General features: G+C 40.9%; 1 protein-coding gene across 1 annotated transcript in view; it reads right to left on the reverse strand.

The window, feature by feature from the left end:
* Positions 1-1,089: 1,089 nt before the first annotated feature.
* Positions 1,090-17,621, reverse strand: part of znf407 (zinc finger protein 407) — a 110,086-nt gene continuing 93,554 nt past the window's right edge. The window contains exon 9 of the mRNA XM_061289876.1: positions 1,090-2,441. Within this exon, the coding sequence (XP_061145860.1) occupies positions 1,621-2,441 (821 nt within the window). The 3' untranslated portion in view covers positions 1,090-1,620. The remainder of the gene's footprint in view (positions 2,442-17,621) is intronic.

Here is a 17,621-nt window from a genome sequence, read left to right on the forward strand (position 1 = left end):
TACGGTATGTACTGATAACATCCCCTTTACATAATAATAATGCTCGTATACTTTCTCAGGAATATTATCAATAATCAGATTTTTTTTTGTCATCTGAACCTCAGCGAGTTGCGAAAATACTTTAAAAATAAAATTGAACTGACTTATCTGTTTTGAACTTGCAATCCTTTTCAATTCAGATCTTATATATATGGTCAACCTTTGCGGACTAAAAGTCACAAACTTGAGTGCTTTATACCAATCCAACATTGTGTAAATGTTGAGCATTCAAATGTGATTCCTCCACTCAGTGGCTGTTAAAACATTGGATGTGCATGACCTCTGTTAAATGCGCAGGGTCTTTGCTGAAAGAGGAGGGCGAGAGGGAAAAAAATAATATAAAGTGTGACTTTATGAAATGCTGTATGAGCGTGAGAACAGACGACAGGTGTTTTGTAAAATTGCAGGCTCCGTGTGTGTTTGTGGGCTTTACTGCTCTTCCACTTCTGTGTGGCTTCACCTCTCTCAACATCCATCTGAAATCCTCTCGTTTCTCCTGCCCACTCGTCCACCACTTTCTCTCTCAGCCCACCTCCTCACTCGCTCAGTGTGTGTGTGTTGGTGTTAAAGGGATGATCTTTTGATGCCCTCGTAGTGTTTGAGTGCTTTCTCCCTCTACTTTTAGCGGTCAGCCATTGTGCTCACAGCCGTCATACTGCTCTCCCACTCACTCCATCAGAAACTACAGGCCTGTGTAGCGGCCTAAATGAATATTGATTCTCCCTCCAGTGCCAAATACTGCATCGAGGGGGGAAACGATGAGTGTATTACACGCAATGAAGGGAATAGGCCTGATGGGGGGAAAGGAAGAGAGGATGGCGATTAGGGTGATCATTGTGGTGATAATGATAATGGTGATGATAATGACTGTGTTAGTGATCACAAAGCATGATGGGAGCTATCAGTAAATGCATGTATGTGCATGGAGGTTTCTCACTGGACGGCGCAGTGCTGTGAACGTAATTGCCGTATTGATGCTGAAATGACATGACAATCACAGCGCACGCTACAATAAAGTGTCAGGGCAACAATGAAAACCTATGGATGCACTTGTTCAAAGTGGCTCGAATGTTTATTGTTAGAAATTAAAATGAATTTAGAACACAGAGAGCTCACAAATAAGCAGCGGCCTTCCAACCATCTACATAATGTAGCCAGCATAGAGCCTCAGCAATGCATAAACCAACAATAAGGTTTTAACTATGCAAAACAGTGGTTCGTCGCTAATTGTATGCTAATAAGTATAAAAAGGAGAAGAGAAAAAAAAAGACAAAGGCTTGACGTTATGTTATACAAAAGGATAATGGAGGGAAACAACAATACACTGCAACACTAACAAGCAGATTACATATGGACACCCCACTGATGACCAAATACAATATGTGATAATAAATGCAAAAGCAATTTTCAGAAATGTGGCATGACATTAAGATTTGTATGGGTTGTGGCAAAACATTTAAATTCACCCAATTATACAAAAAAAATCATCATTCCTTTGTTGTATAGTCAATGATAGGTTGAGGGGTGGTGATGAAAAACTAAATTTCAATTGCTGGCCAAGACAAAATGGTGCTTCTCCAATTACGGGGCGTCATCGTGACGGCCCTCGACCTGCTGCTCTTCGGTTTCGCCTGCTGCAGCCTCTTCATACACACCTCCCTCCACCTGTAGGGTGCAGTTGTCCAGCTCCGTAACGATGTAGTGGGTGCCCTCATCGTTGACAATGACCTGGGTGAGACCTTCTTTTATCATCCTCGAGGCTGCTAGCTGCAGCAGATTCTGCATCTCTTCCTGGCCCGTCTGGTTAATGATGTGCACCTCCTCCTCCTGCTTGATCACAGGCTGCGCTTCACCTAGCGCCGGCTCGGCCGTGTCCGACGACATGGCCTCGTGAACGGCTGATGCTTCTTCCTGCATTTTCTCCTGTTGGCCCATCTCGCTCACAACGCTGAGCAGGGCATCCAGAGCAGTGGACGACTCGGACAGGACGTGACCTTTTCCTGCAGCTGCATAGGCTTCGTCTGCTTTTTGAGCTGCGTCCTGCAGCTCATTCGCAGCCTCCCCTGCTGACAGCACCACATATTGGGCGCTCCCTCTGGCAAGCTGGGCCCCTGAGGACGTCACCTCACTGCCTGACGTGATCACTTCTCCATCTTCTGTGATGTGGAGCACCTCTGTCACCTGGCCTGCCATAGCCAGAGTCTGCAGGGTGGCGGCAGCAGACTCCTCCAGGGTTTGCTCGACGCCCACCTCTCCATCGCCGTAGCCTTGGATGATGATGACCTGCTGGACAGCTCCTTCATCACTGAGCTTCCTCTCTACAGAAGACTCTACAATCTCCGTCTCCACAAAAGATGCTCCCTGGCCTTTAAGACGGCACTCAAAAGCTTTGGACACGATACCTGAGGACAAAAAGGGAGGCACACGTTAGCACCACATTGGCTTGTGACATTTACTTTGTTCCCCGATCAAAATAATTCAAACAAGCAAGTATATGTTGCATGTTCTCCCACTACTCTATATGTGTTTGTGGAAGAGGAATTAAGCAGATTTTTCCATCCATCTCAGGGGGCTGCCCCTCTGAGGCCGACTAAAATTGACGTCAAACTGCCCTACGGCTCTCATTGCATATGTCACATGACCAAATCAAACTAATAAACTGCTTAACACTGATGGCCATGTGAGCCTGAAGGCAGTTTGACCTCAATTTCAATCGATAGTAGAGGGGGATATTAGCGTGGCGGAACTTCATTGCATGTCTAAAACAAAACAAACAAAGGGAGCAAGTAGAAATGAGTGATCAGCATACAGTCCAGAGGGGAGGGGCAATTTCAATTAGTGACATGTCACTTTTACATATTTGTGTGACTTTTTGCTTGATATGACACAGAATGGAGAGATAGAAAAGGCTGCCAGAAAAATGGAGAAAGAGACATCTGGTACTAATTGAGCCACGTGGTGCCCTCTTGGATCACAGGTTGCCATGGTGTTACCAAGGTGATAGGAATAGTGCTAAAATGCCATTGTTTGAACAGTGAGCAAAGTCTGGCTATGACACAAAGACTAATCTTTTCCATGAAAAAACGGTAACTAGTAGGACTAATAATACTGAAGTGTGGATGGTGGTAAAACTTCTGAGAATGGATTTACTTATTTGAAAAGCACATTTTACCTGTTGTTATTACAGACTGAGGAAAAATGAAAGAAAAAAGCTCGGAAGCTTTGACTTTTTTTTTTTTAAAGGAAAATGATATAGTTTTCATGTATTTTTATGTATGGCTTAGGTGACGTTGACATTTTAGAGGTCCAGGATTTAATGCTCAGATGACATCACAAAGATCTCGGAGTGTATGGAGGGAAAAAATCATCCATCACTGATAGAACTTATCTCTCCCAGACATTTCATGTCCAGCACCAAAGGTGACAATGTGATCACAAAGTCAGATTTGTTTCTGCAAATGTGCCTTTGCTTTGGAATGCAATGACTACAATGCTGTATCATGACAAAACAACAACTAATTGAAATAATCTTTTATAACGGAAAGATAATCTGACTTCAATGAACACAGAATCATCTTTGTGTTTGCATATTTTGCACGTTTGTTTGGTCAATGAAGACACAATACTGACTATATAACTGAGTGTAATAGATTAGCAGTTGGTAATTTAATTTCATGATTCTTATCTAAATTTTTGTTACGTTGCATTATTGGAGGCATTTTGTTCCTCTATGAATAATAGAGACACCTTAATGACAGCAACATGAAATCTATTGACTAACAAAACCATGGGTGAACGTTTGTATGTTGGCAAAGAGGTTAACAGGGGTTCGTTCTTGTCGTAAAGGCATTTTGAACAACAAGAAAAGTAGTCTGTTGAGCGTGTCAGTTGGATGGCTTGTATCCCAAGTGAGGCGAACATTTGTAAAGCTAGTAAATGTCAGGTTTTGTCCAAGGTCGCAAAAGCTCTCCAAACGGTTGCCAGAACTTTTCTTCTGGCAAAGCAATTTTGAATATGTTCCTTGCGACAAGAAAAAACATTAAGACTATTGGCTAATGTCTGGAGAGCGTTATATACCGTGTCATATTATTTATAAATCTGATCAAGAGACCTACTTACACGCTGAAGAGTGGACGATTTGGTTGACATTTTTAATGATTTGTTTGCCCTTTTACATAAAACTCTGTCTCAGATTATAGACGGTGGTATGTATCTGAAGGAGGTTACCGATACCAGAAAGATCCCAAGAAGCTGTTTGGCAGTAATAAGTGTTAGATTCTAAACAGAAAAACAAAGAGGAACAAGTGTTACCATTGACAACAACAAAGCACTGCCTGTAAAATAGGAGTGCATGCTTGTGGTCTTTCTTCATTGCAAGCTACCAGCCCGACCTGATGTTCACGACCATTGTTTTTTTCGTTTTTGGGCATGGGGTGTGTGATAGGATCAATTTAAGATAAAACCCAATACAACCCCAAAACAGGAAACAATTTCTTGCTTCTATTTCCCTCAATTTTTTTCATCCATCCCTGTGACTCTTAATTCTTTATCTGAGTTGAAGGCATTTTGAACTCTATGCTTTTCTTTTTTCCAGCACGACTGCTCCCGTAAACGTAATTGAACGGTTTTATTTTAGGTGAGCTTGAACAGAAACGTATTATTTTTTGTTGTTGTCATGTTACGTGCGTTTAAATGCACATTTGTTTATTTTTGGCATCTTTACCTATATACTTTCATGGACTGTACAGAATGCCATGTAAGAGTCCGACTTGCCAATGTCAATGCGCTATCTGCAAATGTATTGTTTGATGAGGATACCCCAGAATGATCGCCATACCCAACAGAGACCTTTCAATATGTAGCCATGCTCAATATTTCTTTTCTCTCCAGTACTTCATTTGTTTATGACTATCAATCTCACATTACTATTCACAAACTGTAAAATGTTCAGACAGATGGATATTAGTCCGTTCCCGTTTCCATTAGTACAAGATGTCCCTGTATGTGGTTGTGGGCGTACTTATGTTGTGCCATGGGGGTGGTGAGGCTATGCGTTGCTAGTGTGTGTCACATTAGCCATGGGGTGCTGTTGGCAGGTCCCAGTGGCGGCCTGCTGAGGTTTATGGAGTGTCACTCAGTCGTCGCAGCCGTGAATCAAGTTAATGTTGCACATCCCATCTCTTGTGCTGTCCTGCACTCCCGGTGGAAGAACAACATTTGAGCAGCGTGATTTGGCCCTGGCGAGAGGTTGATGCCTGTTTAATATGTGTTCTGAGTGTTCTACGTGACTCATTTCTTTAAAAGGAAGTACTAGAAGGGATGAGAGAGAAAGTCAAGAAGGCTGCTTCATTTACTGAGATGTGAAATAAGATTGAGGATTGCTGAGAGGAGTGAAATAAACACGAAGAAAAGCAGAAGCTGAGATTGTGATGTCATTTAGAGGTTTGATAACAAAAATGTCTAGGGTAACTGCTACTGGGGCACTGGGATCAATCATTAGAATCATTATGACATTATTAAGATTTTTGGCTCAAGGGCGATACATTTCTTTTTTTTTTTACTACCGATGTGCAGTGTTGTTTTGGGGAGCCAATTTATTTTTGCTCAGTCTGCCCCACTTCCAAAATCACCCTTAAAAAGTTGTTTTCCCTTCCTCTGTACTTGTGTACAACACAGTTCTCTGATTTGTTGGCATCCTTTGTTATACTGGTCAATTTTTTGTTTTTCGAATGGCAGAGATATAGTTTAATGGATTTTAAGTAATTCTGGGCTGCTGAGTCTAGAAATGGCATCCATTTATTTGAATGTGCTCTATTTGTTATCATTTTGATATTTGTCAATTAATTGATTTATAATTCATTTGGGGACATCAGAAATGCTTCTTGTTTATTCTCTAATAAAAGTGAAACAACTTTGTTGTTTACTGCTTCTTTTGACAGATTTTCAGAATTTTTACATGATTTTTACAAAAACACAATTTGCATGAAAAGGCAAATGCTTTTTGGATAAAAAAATGAAAGAGTACTGTATTGCGTGAAAAGACAGATACAGCTTCAAAGTTGTGGATTAAAAGGAAAACAAATGCCAAAATATGCGTATTTTAGCCATTTTTTAAACCAAAAAAATCTCAAAATTAAGATCTAATTGAGAAAACACTGTCATTTTTGGATTCAGCACTAAAATGTTTTTTGACCAGTGGTATCAGAGTGACTATGAATGGGGGATTAGATTCAAAACATACCAATAAAAAATAAATACCTTTAAATCCAGGTTAAAAACTCATCATTATTTTGTCATCAATGACCCATATTTGGTCTGTCACTGTTTAGTTGTCATCAAGAAAAACGGGCGTGTCAACAAAATCATTTTGTCATCGTCATTGTTGACGAAAACACGGTACCTACAGGAAACATTAATTGCTTGCGAAATTATTGCTGTTTTGGTAGATGATGCTTCTCGTACCCTTCGAGTGGTAATGTATGTCGTTTTTTTTCCATGCGTGCGCTACGCGGAGTGCCGAGTCTAACATCAGTTGGTGTGTTAGCATCCTTGTTCCGTGTATGCTCCAGATGCAACTATTGATCACTGGATCAATGGGTTGGCCAGAAGCGAGGGCCCGAGGCCTCTAAATGGCATTACTTAAGCTCAGAGGCTACCAAGGGAGTGGTCAGACAGCACTTACCAGCAGTTAGCGAAATTAACCTTAACACTAAGACACCAGTGCATGCAAACACAACCAATTACACTTGCTGTGACACAAACACACACACACACACACACTTAGAGCAAAGTTGAGGTTGATCCACCTGGTCTTGAGCACATCCAAAACACACAGAAGAATAAATAAATAAAGCTAAATTGTCAATTATAGTAATAAACACAAGCATACTGTATCAAACCATAACACACGAGAGGACAACAAAACATGATCAAAATCTGTTACAAGGTCAATGGCAGCAGCACCATGAAAGGCCAGAGTGGAGTGACACAGAACTCAATCAGTTTATCAAGCAATTACCTTCAATTATAGATATAAAGGGAACGTGGTTGAAAAGAGCAAGATGGAGACCTTTGAACCTCACACACATATGGCTGTTATTTGGGTGGCTAGGTGGGAGGGTTAGAGAGTAGGGGTGTAAATGCGTGTCACTGGTGCAGGTTATTTTGAAGGTGAAACTGTTAAGCTGATTAACTGTCAGTTGTTGGTGTATCTTGGTCACCGAAGAACAATAGTATTGTGACATCTATCCATCTACTATCCACCTATCTATCTATACCCGTTTAAAAGTGAAAATTCAGCTTTTTTTGTAAAGGAAGCATATTTGATAGAGCTCTTATTAATGTATACCATTTTTGCGTGTGCTGACTGCATGAACAGAACAACTCCTCAGTCATGCATGTCTTTATTATGGTTCTTTGGTCAAGCAGTGTATTTGGTGACCTTAACAGATTTACCTCTCCACACCCACAATACCTGCATGTGTTTTCTGTTTTTTATGTATTGGTGTGTGTGGGGCGGTGTAAAATGTAGAGGGTCAGCTGAGGTCCAGCTAGTGATGGCTGTACTTTGTCTGGTAGGGATAACCGCTGCTGTCCCCTTTACAAACGCCATGAATCAACACCACTGAGGACAGTCCGGTCGACCAAAAAACAACCAATTATACAGCAGGCAGATTGACACCAAGTGGACAGGGCAGCGAGATGGCAACTCACTCAACCCCAAAGGACGAACAAACAGAAGACAAGGAGGGCACAGGCTGACAGAGGGCCTTCTGCCTTCAATTTGATTCAATGACACGAGTGTGTTTAAAATTCCCTTATGGCTTCAATCTCCTAAGATTGATTTGATTGTTACTGATGTTGTAATATTCAAATGCATATACATTCAGGTATTTGCTCAAATGGTGAATTGAAAGATTGGGGATGACATTTTGTCAGCTTCTCACTAATTCATCTGAGCAATCAAAACCTAATGTCAAGAAAATGGTATACGTTTAAAAGTCCATTCTTTTACGTCTCATTTCCTACGACTTATATTGCTCAGGGTCACGGGTGAGTTCTCAGCTAACTTTGGGTAAAAAGTGGGGTTCATTGCCAGTCAATCACGGGGCAGATATAGACAAACTAAGTTAAGTTTACAGTACATAGCTAATGTGACATTCATTACATTAACTGGTGATGGAAATCCACGTCACTGGTATTTCAAGTTTACTCTAAACTAGGAAAGTGAAAAAAAAAAGAAAAGGTAATAACAATAAATATCGCAGTTTGCCGATTGAGGTGCACAGAACCCAGAGGGGGTTGGAAAAACACAAACACGGAGTAAGCGTGGGCCGGGGGGGGGGGGGGGGGGGGGGGGTCAGTGTCCTGCTCTCAGCTCTTTTTCTGCTGACAGTGGATGACCCAGTATAATCTAGTCCACAATAACTCGAACTCTATCCCCCTCGGGGTCAAGTCAGCGGTCTAGAAGAAAGGAAACAACTACAAATAAATACAACAACTTAGGAGGTGTATAATGTGGTATAGAGTAGATCTGCAGAGTAGTACATAACCACCCTACAAAGTCTTCCCTATATACTGTATCTGGCAAATTACTTGGACAACCTATATGGGCACTAAATCTTCTAAATCTTTCAAATTTCTGGCCCAGGTAATTTTGATTGTGTCAAATGTGAATGTAACATGGAACAGCAAGAGAGCTTGGTAAGGTAAATGAAGATGCACCCGTAACCTTGAACGAGGGTAAGTGGTACGGAGGAAGACATGTTCTCGCATTCAACATGAAATGATGTAACAACACCATGAAGTATGTTGACTTTCAGAAGAGCACATCATTTAAAGAATGTATATTCATTCATTCTCCGAAATGTTTATCCTCACGAGGCGTGCTGGAGAGGCTCGGTAAAATGTAATATACGACACCAAAAATATGAGGATGAAAGGCAAACTTTGTTTCGGAGTGGCGGGAAAAAAATGTGTTTGATTTCTTTGGCACTTGATGAAGAGAAACCTCAAATCTAATTCAGTGAGAGGGCAACTGCTGACTGCTGGTTAGATCAGCTGATATTGGCCATTGATATTGGCCTTGAAACCCATCAGACAAGCCATCTTTTCAGCCAATCAGATACGAGTAATGTAATACCATTGGTTGACATGCTGGTTATTTCCTTGATGCTGTAAATCTTTGCGATTCGCTCTTTACAGATGAAGGTCAGAAACGATCAGTGTGATAGGGCCAGTTACAAGCATGGGAAAAAAAACCAACCAAAACAGATTGAATATAAAAACCTCATCTCGGAAAGAATATGACATTTGACATAAGAAATGATAACAACGATCACTTTCTCGCTTCTCCCTAATAAGCATTCTTTCTATTTCTTCGGCACGAATCCTCTCTTCATTTTTTCCCTTTCAAAATCTCGAGAGGTGGACCTTTGATTGCTCCTTTAATTAGCCATGTCAGACGGCTCAGTGGATTTACTAGGGATGTTGAACTTGTGCAGATAATTATGTGTCTTTTCCTTTTCTGTCTATTGCTATTGCATTCACCCCTCCACCATCCATCCCCCATCTTCCTTTCACTTGGCCTCCCTATCTATCCGTCTCACTCACTCTCCTATGATTTAATGATTAATTATGGATGTGAGTTTGAGAATAAAAGCTTTTTTTGCTAATCAAAATGAAATGTCCCTCATTCTTGTAATTACAGTGTGAGAAGTCTCTTTGTTGCAAAAGCCTGGACTTCACTGTGATCAGCAGTCCATCAAGGCAAATGAAATGAATAATCGTAACGTAATGACTTCAGAATTCAACTGAATTTCAAAACAAAAAAAGGGGATTGATATGCAAGAGAGAATAAACAACGAATAACTACAGTGGAAATAACATAGAATGCAGAAGAAATGCTCCAATCTAACGTCTAGATGCCTAGAATGGCTAACCTAAGTTAGCACAGCCGGTGATAGAAAGTTTCAAAATCAAAGACGAATGCTAAGGTCACACTTGACGCGCTTTTACTAGGGCTCACATCTGCTGGTTGGGTAGTCGGATGGTTGATCGACAAGCCCTTGTCTGACGAAATTCTTATTGGTTGAGCAATTGCTGATGTCAATTTAGTTTGTCAGAATGTCCATCATTCAAAATACACCAATGAAGAAAAAATATCACGAGACTCGCTAAAGCTCACTAAAGGACTATGAATGTGGAAGAATATTTACGGCCCGGTCTGAGCTTTTAGACATGTTCAAATGTTTTCTTCAGTTCACTCGTCTTGGAACATGTCCTACTCTTTTCCAAGCATCAGCACTGCCACTGGGTCCTCACTTTGTGACATCACCAAGTGAGGAGGCACCACTGTACCACCACCGCAGACTAAACACAAGCTTGGTTTCTCAGAGCAGCTGTCCGTACATGTTAAATTGGCATCCAGGTTTTCTATTCAAGACACATTTAACGGATGCACTGCGATGCATCCTCTCAACATCATACACGCTCACCCAGATGACCCAGCCGGGGTTGATCAAGTCTCAACTTACCTCCCATTGCTTTGCTAGCAGCTATGATGGCCGTCTTTTTTGCCGTCCCTATAATGCACAAGCGATTTAGGACTTTGCACAGCTGGGGTCCCAAAAAACCCCTGCAGCCGATTTCTACGGGCTCCTTTTCTGCACTCCTCCATTAATTCCTGGTACTTAGTACGTTTCCTCTTATTGGCTTTCTCAATACAATCTTCCCAGGACACCATAAGTTCCAGTTTGATCAGGTATTTTATAGCTTCACACGTAATGATCACATACGGACAGAGTTGTGGAGAAATCTACAGCTGCTTTCCCATATCATCATGCAACTGCTAGTCAGATGGCATGTGGAGGAGGCCTTTTTTTTAGATGGTGACATGGTTTCTCTCTATCTTTGATGACAGGGAGTGATTTTTCCTTTAATTTTGCAGTACACTAACAACATTCGAGCTTAAGAGCAAAACACAAATATGAGAAAAGAAATCAACATCTCAGCATCAATTTTGCTCCTTTTGTTTGATCCCAGCCACTTTTCATGTGAGCAAAAGCATTGGAGTGTGTTACTGATAGGGTTTTTTTGTTGCCCATGCGTGTCTTATTGATATTCATTATTCTAACAATAAATAGTGCTGAATGTCTATGGTCAGGTTCAAATTTGTCTTTTGTCAACAAAAATAAATGAAAACCAAACAGCTTTCTGTGGGTGAAAAACAAGCAATTGTAAAGCTGAATGAAGACGGAAAATCAATCAGCGCCATTGCAAAAGTATTGGCTTTAGCCAATACAACCATTTCTAATGTCCTGAAGAAGAAAGAAACCACTTGTTTTTAGCATTGAACGGGTAGATCTAGAACAGCAGACAGAAACATGCCTCTGACATATTACAAATGCAGGATTTTGGTCATGCCAGTAGGTGGGTCACACACTAGGTGCCGTTTGCAATTAAATATCTGATTTGCGATTAAAGTATCAGTTCAACTATCGCTACAAGTGAGGTGCTTCACAATCATTGTCAAGCTATATTTTTTCCACATCTGTAACAGAGGGATACTCAAAATATTTATCGTTCCGATGGCATTATAGAGCCGATGAGCTTGCAAGAGCAGAGGCAGGCGCGGTGGGAGGTTGTTCCTCTAATCTCCATCTCCAGACTGACAGGCTTGAAAAAGGCCCTAATGAATGGATCTTTGTGTGTATGTGACAGTATAAATATTTAGCAATATTGGAGTCAGCTCGTGATTTTACACAGATGGAGTGATTGATGCGTCAACCCTGACGCATGCCAATGAAAATGCCGGAGTTATATAAACCACATCTTTCCCTCTAACACCGTCGTATCCAGCTCACTTTCTCTCCATGTTTCACACTGCCTCCTCTGCTCTCCGCCTCCTTCCCAGCTTGTCTTCTCACTGTCAATCTGCCCTCTGTGGCACTGCCAATTGGCTTCATTGTTGAATTTCTATCATACATTGTGGCATCGCTAGGGTTAAAACAAAGCAAACAACCTGACGAGGAAGGTTTGAGCAGATAAGTGCCTTGTCAACATCGTCATATTAAATAAAAAAATATCTTCACGATTAAACGGCCCAATGCTCGCACGTCTGCCTCACAGTCATAAGTTCAGCTTGTTCTACCACATGCCAAAAACATGCATGTTAGTTTCATTGAAGACTCTTCATTGCCCCAAGGTGTGATTAGCAACTGGTGATCAGCAACTGGAATCCGTCTCACGTGCAGTCAGATGGGCTAGGCAACAGCTCACAATAATGTGAGAAAGTAGTAGAAAATTAATGAATGAGTCAAACATTGTTTGACGGTATAAGCTAGGCAAATGTCTATAGGATAGTGACTTTGGGAAAGTCAATTCTCAGGTCAAATTTCTCAGTAAACTTTTAGATTTACACAAGATCAAGATTGTTATGTAGACGTAAACTCAGAGGTTTCTGGTTTTGATTGCTATGCTCTTCCTCACATAATATATCAAGACTGAACACTGGGTCAGTTGACACATACATACCACCCAAACAAAATCTCTTCGCCCACACAGAAGCAGAACATGATTCACACAACATTCATTCAGTTCAGTAAATATATTTGTCTTCTCTTTAGCCAAAACCAAAACAAACTATGCTTTCGTTGACCATATCGACTTGAGGGTCACTGTTTAAAATGCGGGATCCGGTGAGGAAAAGTCCAAGTAACTGCGGTTATTTATGTGTTGCTTCTGGGTTTCATACCTTCCAAACCGAGGACGGAAATATATTATGCATAGTACATACTGCATTTATAATGAAGTATATATATTAATAAAATATTTGTCATCAATATATTTAGCTAGTAATGAACATTTATTGTTTCAGTTGGATAAATTAGTTGTTTGCACTTTCACCTTGCGTTTGCGCTCATTTTCATTTATCATATCAATCTGAATCTAACTGTGCATTAGTGGTAATATATTTCAACCGTGATCAGCACCCCTGAGTGACTTTGCCACTGCTTGTAATTCCAACAAAATCTACTCCAATTCAGAAACTATAGTGCACTTCAAGTGCACTTCTGCCACCCATTGACAAAGCATTGATTTGTATTTGTTCCAAAATGAGAACAATTAGTCTTTTACTAGGCCTCCATCTATCATCTACATGTTATTGTGCCACCTAGCCCATCCCTGTCTTTAAAATCCAGCTGGTAGTTCTTTCTTTTGGCAGGCAGCACAAAAGAAGAAAATAAAAACACAGATGAGGACACCATAGAAGAGCAATAACAGAGAATTGTTTTTCTGACAATGGCAAACAAGTATGACTATAATCTTGTGCAAGCAGGTCAGACGTCTCACCCTATGTGCTTCTCGATTCGGTTATTATAGTCATCGTCAACACTGTAGGGGATACTTGTTACACTTTTTAGAGCAATGAGCAAAACTATTACAATGAGGTCTTGTTGTCATATCCTCCCCAAAATGTTGTAGTATCTCCAATAACTGAACGCCATTAACTTAACTTCTACTGGCGTAACTGCACAACAACGGGATTCAAATGAGTTCAGTAGCCTGATGGTCAAAAAGTCAACTGGAATTATGGTTGGGTTAAGCGTGAAATGGTAGGAGACATGTTGAGGGAAAAGAATTAATTTGGTATTGGGGTAAATTTTAAAGTGGTCAGTGGAAGGTTTAAAAAAAGAAGTAAGGGCAACCATACCGCAAAAACATTTTGCTGTAGTTATGTGCTTTTATTTATTTTTTCAGATGAAAGATATATTAGTATATTAATTAGCTAAAGTGCTAAATTCTTTTCAGAATGAAAATATGGGAGTATATCTCAGAACACTGGGGTTAAAAAGAATGAATGATCATCAGTCAGCCATAAAGCTAAACAACCAATCATATTCCCACCCAAGGGCAATTCAAAGTCTTCATAACATCAAATATATGTTACTAAAAGCTGGGACGATAATTTGTACAATCCAGAGTTTTTCGTATTGCTATTCTTCAAACTGTCTGATGTTAACGTGTATCATAAAAGGCTAAAACACAATAATTTATATTCAGCCATTAGTAGCCATTTAATTTCTGCTTTGGCAGAAGAGTGGCAGCTAGGGCTGACTAGCAGTGATCAGGAGACTTTAGATCCGATAAACTACCAAACTGACATGGTGATTTGTGACTGACTAACTGACTTGATAAGTGGCTGGCTCTTTCAGTGAATTTGTGAGAGCATGTGCGTGCGTGTGTGTGTAACAGCTATGGCCAGTGAGGAATGAAGCATGTGAAATAATTCATTTCTTTTAAGCCGTACTCACCCTAATGATGTATAATAGCCTCCAACTACACTTAGCATGACCATTACTGTGGTAAATACTGACCGAGAGGCACGGACAAACACGTATCCTCATAAAGAACCTGTTTTCTAGAGGCTGTTTACCAAAGGCTGTGAGGGCGGGAAATAACTTGGCGTGCAGAGAAATGAAGGAGTCACAAATGACACTCCGTCAAATGCGATCCGATTGCAAGATGTGTAAAAACATGCACCTTGACAGCTGTATCCTGGTTTTCTCGCATCCATCTCTTGCACTTCACTCTGTTGTAATAAGCTAAATGTTACAGTTATAATTTGAATCAGTCATCTTAAAACTAAACTCTTCTTTTGGTATGATTAAACACGCAGTGTGTTATCCAGCCCTTTAACCCTCGATACATTCATTAGTGCAAATGAGATGAAGCTCATCACTAACATGCATAGTCCTTAAGTGTCGTGATGAACGTGTATGCATGCAAGACAGGTCAGAGACAGTGGAGAGACAGTAAATGACAGTGTCACGTGAGGCGGCTACTGTATGAAACCTCAGATCTAATCAATAGCGGGGAGGAGGACGCCAGGCGCCAGCCGGAGGGTCACCACTCATCACTCAGGTCAACAGTGAGCATACTCACGTACACATATGCGCACATTCAGAAGCAGGCCATTGTGTAGGTCATATTAGTAGACAAGATTATGAGGAAGTAGAGAATGGGTCAGAGAGAGGGTGAAGCACATAGCAGTACATAGAAAGCTGGATCAATAGGAGAGGCTACAGGACCAGAATCACGGATGTCCAGAAAACCGCCAAGCAGAGTAAGCAGACAGCTTAAACAGTTTTGCACCACAGGTAGGAGGCAAACCAAGGCCACCAAAGAGGTTTGGTAAAATGACAAATTTTGATTTTCATCACGGTTGAAAGAAACGGTCTAATTACCAGGATCTTGAAAAAGGGAGTATTGAAGAGGGATTCATGCAATGTCTGAAACATAAAATAAACTATAACAGGACAGCAAAATTACAGCATAGAATGAATGCCTTGGTATTGTTATGTGTTTTTTGTGTGCATTTGACATTGTTCACTGAGAGAGATGAACCACGCCTGGTGGCATTTAGCCCTCCTCTCTAATGACACTGAGAGCTGGGGAGGAGACACAGCCACTGTTATTGAATTATTGAAGGTGCACAGTGAGGTATAAATCCAGCATGGTGTAGCGCGCGCGCACACACACACACGCAGACACACACACGCAAAGTGAATATACAAACTCATACACAGAGGCCACTGACAGGGCTGGCGTGACGACTGCAGGCTTTGACTTGCTGACCTTGAGGTTGTTAAAACAAGCTCTCTGTCAGCTTTTCTGCAAATGTTTACATCTTGAGAGGGACACACATAGAGGAAGGAAAACTGCATGCGTGCTGCGCCGACAGAACTGTGCTTGTCAAAAGCAACAAGGGTTAACTGTTTTATAGCGCACTTATAGTGATATTATCCCATTAATATTGGTGTTACAGCTTCAAATTATAATTACAATGACTACTGTGTTTTGTCTCTGAAAGTAAAAGTTGATTTTCAACTTCTCTCATTCGGTGCAGACCACAAAAGCAAACAAAAAGAGAAGGAAGAAGATGCGAATTGTCAGACTAGAAGTAGAGCACAACATACAGGCCGAGGTGAATATGTCAGACACGTGTTAAGATGCCACAAAACATGGCTGTATCTTTGAGTTGTCTCTGTGATCTTCACCCCAAAACGTTTTTTTTTTGTTCATAATAGCACTGTCATTTAATTGTAATTATACCTCGTACTTTTAAGTATATTCTTTGGATGAATTTGATAATTTCTGCAAAATATGCCTACGGTTTCATTTGGTGCATGTCTACATTTTGGTAATATTGTGATGATAGTGAAAAGCGTGTTAATTTTTGTCACATTTTCATACCGTTTCATTTTTGCAACAACATTGAAGGAGAAATAAGGTGACAAACTGCCGCGCCTGAATAAAAGGAACATAGCGACGGAAAGGCCAGATGAAGCAGTGAGGCTGCTAACAAACAGATTCCTGTGAAGTCACGGTGCTCAAACAGAATAGCCGCATAAAGCAATATATGGGTAAGCACCTGTAGCCAAACTCATACATCAACCACCAATTACTGATTTTTATCTGTTAAATAAAAAGAGGAAGAATATTGTGACATGCATGAAGACCTTGCGATACCACATGTGGTAATTCCCCCTTCCAGCAGATTTTTACTGCATCCACAATTGCATTTGTACTTCTATTATTATTTCTGTATCTTGGTAAAGAACGGGGTGTCGTTTCTCATTTCCATTGCTTTCTCTTTTTGAACAAATGAAAAGCCTTAAGTGCAATACTGTCAGCAAATTGTGTGACGAGAAAATGTCGCTATTTGTATGAATGCATATTTGTGCATGGATATCTGTTTATGAAGGCAAGGCATTGGTGTCTGTCCTGTAGGCAAGGGGAGGGGGGCTCATCTTATTAACATCATCAGTCTGCATCATTACTGGGCTGCCAGCAGGTACCATAACAGTGCCATGGCTACAATGGCCCTACAATTGTACTGGCAAAACACACACACACGCATGCACGCTCACACAGCGGACAAAGACAGACTCAAAGCCCCCTTTTTAAATCCTCCAAAGGGTATGCTGGGTGTGTGTATCTATCCGTTATCCAGCGGGTGACCATTGGATGGCTGGCCATGTTTTCACTGGGTGGGACAGACTCCATCCATCCTCTTGACAACAAGGCTGTGATACACAGCAGAGGGTGGAATAAACTCGAGTCAGAACATGGGAGGGTCCCAAAGTCAACCATCTCTGAATGAATAAACACGGGCAAACTATTGGGAAACCTAGCTGTTATCCCTACAGATATGGAAAATGGGAGAACATGTAGAGCTTGTCTACCTTTTACATACAGGTTTTCCTTCAAGGTTTTACAGGGTGTCTTTTGGACTTTTGTGCAAATCATTCAGGATAACACTGGTAAGGTCAGAGGTCCCCGATAAAGGACAAAAGAGCCTGTTCTTTACTTAGTAGTGCTTGATGCCAGGAAGAAACTCAACCAGTACTTTATAGAGCTTGCTTTGTGCAATGTGCAAGGGCCTTCCCAACATCAATTCACGCTACTGCATATACTGTTAATGGTCACAGGAACGCGTGCACCTAGCCCAGCTCACTGCAGGCAAAAAACAGACCATGCCGTGGATATTTTACCCGTTAATTGCATGGCACATAGCA

This window comes from Syngnathus typhle, linkage group LG10 (assembly GCF_033458585.1).
Source record: "Syngnathus typhle isolate RoL2023-S1 ecotype Sweden linkage group LG10, RoL_Styp_1.0, whole genome shotgun sequence".
Lineage (NCBI taxonomy): Eukaryota > Metazoa > Chordata > Actinopteri > Syngnathiformes > Syngnathidae > Syngnathus > Syngnathus typhle.